Here is a 9,295-nt window from a genome sequence, read left to right on the forward strand (position 1 = left end):
CAAAACAATGTTCAACCTTGTTCATAAAAATGTTCGTTGTTTTTCAGAAAATTGTTCCTTTACAGAAAAAAATGGTCCCACTACATAAAAAATGTTCCTTTTTCTATGTAAAAATGTTTACAAAATACGAGTATTGAATAGAGAAAAATAACCGGTTATGGAATACACTCCCATTTTTAAAAATCTGGTAAATGGTGTCACAAAAAAAATGAATGTAATTGGTGTAAAACATCTGCTCCCTCCGATCCATATAAGAGAGGGGGTACATTAAAGTACTAATTGAGCTTCCGTTAAGATGGTTAGAACCAGGAAGTTAGAACAATCAGTTTAGATGGGTCACATCAAAATACTGCCCATGTTCACACTTCTGTTGTAATCTGTACCTGCACTGGACAGTATACATCTGAACATTGTGTATGTGCATTGTGCAGTACAGAGTGTGTACATCTTTTTTTTTTTCGAAGAGGAAAAAACCCCGGCCTCTGCGAGTGTGTACATCTGTAGTTTCAAAAAAAAGAAAGAGTGTGTACATCTGATTCATCTGAAGCAAAAATAATTCATCTTTCCGAGCTAGTAGCTTGATAATTCCAAACATATGTGTGTAGTTGTGTACCCCTGCTACATTATTATTGCACAGGACATAAAACTGGCCATGCCGGTTCATCAGCTGGTAACTCCGGCGGCGTTCCGGGCATATATCGCCCTGGAGTACTCCACCACCTTGTCGACATCCTGCAGGACCGCCTTGGCGAGGTCGAGCTCGCCGAAGCGCTCCAACCACGCCGCCAGCAGCGGCGTCCTGCCGGCGTCGAAGAGCCTGTCACCAGAGAGCACCACGGCCGCGTGCACGTACGGCACCAGGCTGCCCAGCACGACGTCGACGTACCCGACGCCGCCGCCGCCGAAGAAGAAGAAGCCGCCCTTCCCCTTGGAGCACTCCCTGAGGCCCCCCTCCAGAGCGTCAACGGCTGCCACGATCTGCTTCATCCACTCGGCTCTCTCCTCCGCGGTCCTGGCCCTGTACGCCTTCTCCCACGGCGCGCCCATCTCGTTGTCGATGTAGGCGGCCCAGAACCGGGCTACGGCGCGCTCGTGGGGGTCGGCGGGGAGGAGGAGATTGCCGTCGAAGGTCTCGTCGATGTACTGCAGGATGACCTGCGACTCGCAGATGGGCCGGCCGTTGTGGATGAGCACCGGGACGGCCTTGTGCACGGGGTTGGACCGCAGGAGGAGCTCGCTCTTGTTGTGGAGATCCTCCTCCGCGTACTCGTAGCTCACGCCCTTGAGGTGGAACGCCAGCTTCACCCTGGTCACGAACGGGCTTCCCCAATGGCCCAGCAGCTTCACTTCGTCGGCGACTCCTCCGGCCATCTCCTACTCTGCTGTCTGCACTTCTGCAGGCTAGGTGCTCGTACCGTGTGGTGCGTTTGGGGCCTTGGGTTGGGGGTGGTGTTGTGATTCGAGACCATATATATATTTGGTTGTCATTCTTGATGCTTGTAACATATTGTTAGTTTGTTACTGCCGTACTTATTTGCTTAGCAGCGAAGCTTCTTCCCCCGTTTTTTTCATCAGAAGAGAGAAAACAATGTGATTTCCACGCCATTTGATACGCATCGAGCCAGCTGTCTACGGAACACTAGCGCACACAATATTCTCATGCCATATAGCAAGTCAACGTTTGACTAGATTGATTGTTTCATTTTTTTTATTATCCTGGTGGTGACGGTACTATCTATACCAATATATTAAATTGAAGTTGGTGGTAATGGTACGGGCGTCGAGTTACGTCACTTCATCAAAATTACGAATCTGCCACCGATGTCTCAGTGCGTCTTTTAATCCCAGCTCCCGCGGTCCTCATGCGCAGAAAAAATACGTACCACCCAAAAAAGAAAGAAACAACAACAGAGCCCTCCTCGCCCCTCCTCTCCTACGAATCTCACCCCCACTCGATCCAGATCTCGCCAGCGCCCGCCGCCGCTCTTGGTCGCCTCCACCAGCTCGTGCGCGTCGGCGGCGTCCGTGTGCAGAAGGCCGCTGCGGACCCGCGGCTCCGTCGTGCGCCTCGACCGCCGCCTCCACTGGCTCGTGTGCGCCAGTGGCTCCCCGCGGGACATGGACGGCGATGGGATGAGCCTGAGGCCGGGATGGTAGTGGCCTCGCGCAAGGCAGCAGGGACCGTGTCGGTGCGAGCCATCGGTGGCCCTCCCGACGGGCGGTGGCACGTGGCGACTAGTGGCCAGACGCGATGTGTGCACGGCACGCGGGTGCGGCGAACCGACGGACAAGGCTGTGAGAGGGCGCACAGAGCACGCAAGTGGGAGCAGGCGACGCGCGGGAGCGAATGGGCAGCGGAATCTATGGGCGGAGGCGGTGCGCACAAGCCAGCGGCCGCGCAATGTTCGGTGGCGGGGGATGAATCGGGACTGGGAGAGGAGGAGTTTGCAATCAGGATGGATGGAGAGGATAGTCAGAGGGAGAGCGAGAGAAATTGGGAGAAGTGATTTAAGAAATAAAGTAGGGAGTAGCCGAGTAGGAGTAATAGAGAGCAGGAAGACTGTTTTATACTGCTGCTTGCTGTCTTGATCGATTTGCCGATGCTTGATGTTTAAATCATCACCACACAGAAGGTCGAGTGGCTTGGATGGATGGAAGTGATAAACGTCATCATTGCTACATGTTCTTCATTATTCATGATTACTAGATGATGACCCGCGCGTTGCCGTGGAACCGTGTGTTAATACAAATGCATAAATATATGTTTAAAATTAACTAAACCTAATGAAAAAAATATAAAGTGTTCTTGTTTTACATTTAAAACAATTAAATGTAAGAAGTACTTCCTCCGATCCTAAATTGTTGTCGAAATATTACATGTATCTAAACGCTTTTTAAGAATAGATACATCCATATTTGGGCAAATTTGAGTCAAGAATTTAGGATCAGAGGGAGTACGTGACAAAATGATGTATATAAAGGGAACAATTTTTAAAAAAGGAAGACATGATTAAATTGATGTCACTGTTGGAATTGATAGATTAATGAAAAAAATATAAATGAATACATGCATGGCTTGAAAAAATGTCATGCATGTTTGATGAGGTGGCATGGTTTCCGTGACAAAATTATGTATAAAGAGAGGTAAATTTTTTTCAAAAAATTAATACTCCCTTCGTCCTGAAATAGAGGCTTATTTCAGGACGGAGCAATGAGGTGGCATATGTTTGAATTGATAACTAAATGCATAAATTGTAAATGAATACATGCATAGCTTGCGTCAATTATTTCAGCATGAAGTGAGTACATGAATTAATTGACGAGGTGACATCTTTGAATTGATAATTAAATGCAAAAATTGTAAATGAATACATGCATGGCTTGAAAAAAGAAAGTCATGCATGACTTGATAAGGTGGCATGGTTTGCATGGCAAAGTGGTGGGCCTGATGATGTGGCATGCTTGCATGTTGAGAGAAATAGGCAGTGAGGGTCTCCTGCTTAGATATAGAAGATATTGAGAATCACTTCATGAATTCAGCAAAAAAGTTAAAAGAAAAACGCTCACACATGATTTTTCAAGTGTGGTGTATGCGAGAACAGTGATAAGCTGGAAGTAGAGAGCAAAAAAGTTGAACATGTGTCACTTTCTCTTTACGCAAGATATAGAAATAAGACATGTGTAAAATAGAAAGAGACCAGAGTATAGCCTAGAAAATAAACATATGATAATCGTTATATACATATGTGCCCATGAAACACATCAGCATTTGATTTGACGTTTTGATACAATTTTCCGTTGTTCCGTAGCAACGCACGGGTCTTTTGCTAGTATATAATAATTTGTGTGTTTGCTAATTGTCTCGGTTAACAATCCAAGAAGTCCATCTGCCTCATCTCATCTCATCTTAAATGAAACAGAAAAAGGAGGCCACATGGGACTTGGGGGCCTGATTAAAAAAAATTGAAAAATGAAGTGTATTCTTGCCATTGTAAAAAAATCTTTAGGGTCTTTTATGTGGCATTAGTCAAAGGTGCTAAGAAAACTTTGAGTTGAATCTAACCATTGAAGTACCTATTCGCCCGCGCAAAAAAAACCATTTAAGTACCTAGCTCGATCCGGAGTTGCAGGGCATAGCTCCTGATGGTTTTGGCGTGTGCCATTGGGAACAAACAAAATCGAGGCCGTCCATCTAGCACGGACGGCTCCAATAGAGACGAGACGTATAGCTGGCCAGACTGAGTTTTTTTTTCCGAAAAAGCCCACAAGCACGGCAGCCTAGCCCGGCACGACAAACTAAAAGGGTCGTGCCAGCCCATGACCCGCCTTTTGGGATGTGTCTTGGGCTCGGCCTCCGACCTGAGGGCTAGTATGACCCGTCCAATTAGCTGATGACCCGCGCACGCGAGGCCACGAGTTTGAAATATTGCCCAAGTAGCAGGGGAGCTTGAAAGGTTTTTAGGGAGGCAGCTGCTAATAAAACTCAGCATTTACCTTTTTTTTTAGAAAAAATCAGCATTTACCTCATACAATGACACTTTGTCTCATTTTTTTTTCTAAATTTTTGGAGGTATTATACAACGATTGGCGTTTTGGGCCCTGGTGGGCCGGCCATACGGCCCTGTTATATTTGGGCCCTGGTGGGCCGGCCAGGCTAATCCCGTTTAGCCCCGGGCCTTGCCGTGGTGGCTAGTGATAACTGAGAAGCGTGTGACGCCGTTTAAGCGGAACGGGACAGGGGAGAGCAAGGACACCACCGGCTTCGCAAAGCTGGAAGTCTCCTATGCATGCTCTCTCCCGCCGCCGCCGCCGCAGCGGCCGTCCGCGCCGCGGCGGGATCGCCGCGGTCCTTACGGCGCGCCCACGCGCGCCTCATCAAGGAAGGCCTTGCTCAGCACCCTCCCGCGCCGGCCCTCCTCGTCTCCGCCTACGCCAAGTCCCGTCTCCTCCCCGACACCCGCCTCCTGTTCGACGAAACCCCGCGCCGGGACCTCCACCTCTACTCCTCGCTCCTTGCGGCCGTCTCCCACTCCGAGTCCCCTGAACTCGTGCTCCCTCTACTCCGCCGCATGCTCTCTGCTGACGCTCTTCGTCCTGACCACTTCGTGCTCGCCTCCATCGCCAGCGCCACGGCCAGGCTGCGCAGCCTCTGTCTTGGTAAGCAGCTCCACGGCCACTTCGTTGCTTCCCCGTATAGCAGCGACGATGTCGTTAAGTCGTCGCTGATCGATATGTACTGCAAATGCGGCGTCCCGGATGATGCCAGGAAGGTGTTTGATAGTATCGTCGCCAAGAACAGTGTCATGTGGACTGCCCTGATTTCTGGGTACGTGCTGAACGGCCGCAGTGATGAGGCACTAGAGCTCTTCCGGAGCATGCCTGGACGCACCCTCTTTGCATGGACTGCACTCATCTCAGGATTTGTGAGATCCGGCGAGAGTGTTAGTGCAGTGAAGCTGTTTGTTGATATGAGGCGGGATGGGGTTAGTATTGATGATGCTTTCGTGTTGTCATCTGCCATTGGTGGGGCTGCAGACCTGGCTGCGCATGTCCTGGGCAGGCAGTTGCACAGTCTAACCATGAGGCTTGGTTTCTCGTCCAGCATGATTGTTGGGAATGCAGTGGTTGACATGTACTCCAAATGCAGTGACATACACTCCGCTAGAGAAGTATTTGAAGAGATTACTGGGCGTGACATCATCTCGTGGACCACAATGCTTGTTGGAGAGGCACAGCATGGGCGAGCTGAGGAGGCTTTTTCTCTGTATGACCGGATGGTTCTTGCAGGAGTGAAGCCCAACGAGGTGACCTTTGTCGGGTTGATCTACGCATGTAGCCATGCTGGTCTTGTTCAGAAAGGGCGACAACTGTTTGACTCAATGAAGGGGGAGTATGGCATCAATCCTAGATTGCAACACTACACTTGCTACCTAGATCTTCTTAGTCGCTCGGGCCATTTAGCAGAAGCTGAAGAACTCATTACTACAATGCCATATGTGCCAGATGAAGCTACTTGGGCGTCCTTATTGAGTGCATGCAAGAAATACAACAATGCTGAAATGTCCATCAGGGTTGCTGATAATTTATTAGAGCTGAGACCAAAATATCCTTCAACATATGTCTTATTATCTAATGTCTATGCAGTGAATGGAAAGTGGGATTCTGTGGACACGGTTAGAAAACTCATGGCTGATATGGAGATACGAAAAGAGCCTGGGTATAGCTGGATTGAAGTTGGAAGAGAATTCCGTCTGTTTCATGCTGGGGAAGTTCCCATTGACCTGAGAGAAGAAATTCTAGGCTTTCTTGAGGAATTGGTCTCAGAAATGCGCCAGAGGGGGTATGTCCCTGATACCAGTTCTGTGATGCATGATTTAGAGGAGCACGAAAAGGAGCACCATCTGTGCTTGCACAGTGAGAGGCTGGCTGTTGCTTTTGGAATCCTCAGGTCTCCTCTGGGGTCGGTGATCAGGGTGGTGAAGAACCTCCGGGTTTGTAATGACTGCCATACAGTAATGAAGTTCATTAGTGAAATTTTCCAGAGAAAGATCATTGTGAGAGATGCTAGTCGCTTTCACCATTTCGAAGGTGGTAAATGCTCTTGTAGTGAATTCTGGTAGCTGATGATCTACTGATGTTCAGTTGTTCCTCTAGTCCTCTAGGTATGGTATATGCTCTTAGCCACCTTGCTTTTTGGGGTTTACTTCTTTGTTGTGTTTTTTTTTGTTTCTTCCGCCACAAGTTGGTTATACCAAATGGATGACCATGTTTTCTGCATGATTTTTTTTAGAAAGTTTTCTGCATGATTTAACTGATGGTTCAGTCCCAGAAAAAACTCAACCATAGTATTCCGTCTTTTGTTTGCATAAAGGAGCCACCCATGTAGAAACATTGAGGAAGGGATATTTGAGAATGCCCTGCCCTTGTGACACCCCTGCAAACTACAGCAATCATAATACTTTGATTTCTGAAAGATAGTCTCGAAGAGCATGTACTCCACTTATTGTAAGTTTTGTCATTTTCATTCTGCTGCACACTTGACTTAATAATATAAGACAGGAACTATTCTTCATTTATACTTCTAAGTTTGATGTGCCTGTCTTGCAAGTCAAACCACTGGTTCAAATATCGATCTTAAACATAGCAGAAACCGGACAAGATTAGTCAGACCACATCGTAGCTTGACCTTGTTAACATTTTCCTTGGTTGAACAAAACTCCTTCCTATATCTGAGTAATTCCTGCATTATATCTTCTCCCTATCTATAATTTAAGAGGCGTTGAATTTTTCTTGCCCAGTAAGGTTTAGTGATTTAACAGTTTACTGTGATACAGATGTTATACACAGATATGATTCAAGCAGGGAACAGTTCCAGATCCATCCCCTGAATATGTTTTAGATATCATATGTGTCTTTCTTTCCTCTGTATGATTCTTAACTTCATGTGTGGTTGATTGTTATACCATTTGATTACTCAGAGGAAACACTGAGGATCAGATTCAGGAAGACATGGCAATGTTTGCAGTCTGATAGCCCGGTATGATCTCATGGAATTGCCAAGCGAGATACTTAACAGTGTTGCCAAATTGATTTTTTTGCACTTTGCCAAATTGAAATGCATTTGCAGTATTTGTTTATTCTGGGTAATTAGCTTTCTTTTCAACAGATCTATGGATCAGCTGCGCGTCTTGTTTTTTTTCATCACTGTAATAGCACCATGCCATTTAGCAGCACGCTCCTTTTCATTAGGAAACATATGCCATTTGCATTGTAATACTAGTCTTGTAGACGTTCTTCCAAATAGCTTCAGAATCCAATTCTCAAAGATGCTTCGTATGAGCTCTAGGGGATGACTGTAAGACAGTGATCACAATTGCATAAGGTAATCCAAAAATAGCATGGCCCGTGTAGATTGTCCAGCCAGACTTGTATAATGAAATGATATTTTTTATGTACTAATATTTATATTTTTGTTTTTCTAATAGTTATGTTTTGTATGCAATTTGGTTGTATCTTGTTTGTATGCAGTTTAGACTTTTTTACTTATTTGTTTTGAAATATTTGATTTGTTTTTACCTAACCTAAGTATATAGGTTTTTACTCGTTTTTGGTGATATAGATCTTCCGAATGATTAGATTTTTTAAAATTGATAACACATTATATTGTAGATTAGGTAGCTATTTCATCTTTTGGTAAGATATATGCGTGTTATTTGCACTGTCTGCAATACGAAAGCATTGAGCTTGTACATTTAACATATGTGTTTTTGTTGCATTTAAATTTGGTGTGGCCACCTTTTTATTTTTATTAAATTTAAGAATTTTTTTAGGCATCGATTACAATGTATAGATTTTTAAATCCTTAAATATTTTTTTGGTATGGATCATGCTATAAGCATTCCTTTTGTTGAAGCCCAATTTGTATCTATTAAGCTCATCGTCCGTTGGCCCGTAGAATTTTCTGACTTTTTTATGGTTGAAGTTCCACACAAAATCTACGTTATTCTTGTTTTTGGTGTGGCTGCTGCGACCGGCAGCGAGAGTTGATCGACTTCAGGCTGCCGGATGAGGTCATGGTTGTGAATATATTTGACTGAGCTTATGATAGATCGGATTTTGATTGGCGTTTTTCGTGTGAGGGTGCAGCCTTCGGCCAAAGGCTATTGGTGTGGGCATGGATTTGGTGACGGTGCATTTGCAGATGCAAGGAAGCCGACGATGCTTGCTAGCCATGTCTTTTCGTCCGAGACACCTAGCATATATATTTTCTTGTAAGCCACGATGTTTTCTTTTAGCCACGATGTTTCCTTTTCCATTTATTTTTTAATTCAATCTCATTTCACTGGTTGATTTACAATTTTCTCTACCTCTTCTCATCAATGTCAAGTCATTTACTGAACACCTCATATGAGCTATGGATATGGCATGGAAGGACGTCACTGGCAACCGGAACCGGAGTATTTGTTTTCGCCTACCTTTTTTGCTCGAGTTGTGGTCTCAAACATCTTATAGTTTGCATCATTTGACACTTTTCAAAAAAATTATTAGTATTTGATTTATGTAATTGATATCTTAATTGATTCATAGATTTAAATGTGTTAATTATGCATATGAAGGTTTGTTTACTTCAACTATTCTTGGTCCCATAGATACAGCCCAGAGGTCGCATTTCTTTTGCGAGAAGGCCAAGGCCATATATTAAATCAAGCAACCCTTACAGAACCATCTTTAAAGTAAAAGAAAATTACACGCAAGTTCTTGTAGGTAAACGTCGTTGTCTTTCTCTTGCACTTGC

The 9,295-nt window shown here is 45.1% G+C and overlaps 2 protein-coding genes across 2 annotated transcripts; one reads left to right on the plus strand and one right to left on the minus strand.

Annotated features, from left to right (window-relative positions):
* Nucleotides 1–341: 341 nt before the first annotated feature.
* Nucleotides 342–1,480, minus strand: LOC100836544 (probable glutathione S-transferase GSTU6). Its single transcript, XM_003566188.4, has one exon. It carries the CDS (start codon nt 1,369–1,371, stop codon nt 664–666), a length of 708 nt encoding a protein of 235 aa, XP_003566236.1. The 5' UTR covers nt 1,372–1,480; the 3' UTR covers nt 342–663.
* Nucleotides 1,481–4,738: 3,258 nt separating this feature from the next.
* LOC100830012 (pentatricopeptide repeat-containing protein At4g14050, mitochondrial) lies at nt 4,739–7,072 on the plus strand. The gene is made up of 2 exons (XM_003568388.4): nt 4,739–6,662; nt 6,872–7,072. Exon 1 carries the CDS (start codon nt 4,788–4,790, stop codon nt 6,618–6,620), a length of 1,833 nt encoding a protein of 610 aa, XP_003568436.1. The 5' UTR covers nt 4,739–4,787; the 3' UTR covers nt 6,621–6,662; nt 6,872–7,072.
* Nucleotides 7,073–9,295: the final 2,223 nt, after the last annotated feature.

The sequence above is a fragment of the Brachypodium distachyon genome, chromosome 2 (genome assembly GCF_000005505.3).
Source record: "Brachypodium distachyon strain Bd21 chromosome 2, Brachypodium_distachyon_v3.0, whole genome shotgun sequence".
Classification (NCBI taxonomy): domain Eukaryota; kingdom Viridiplantae; phylum Streptophyta; class Magnoliopsida; order Poales; family Poaceae; genus Brachypodium; species Brachypodium distachyon.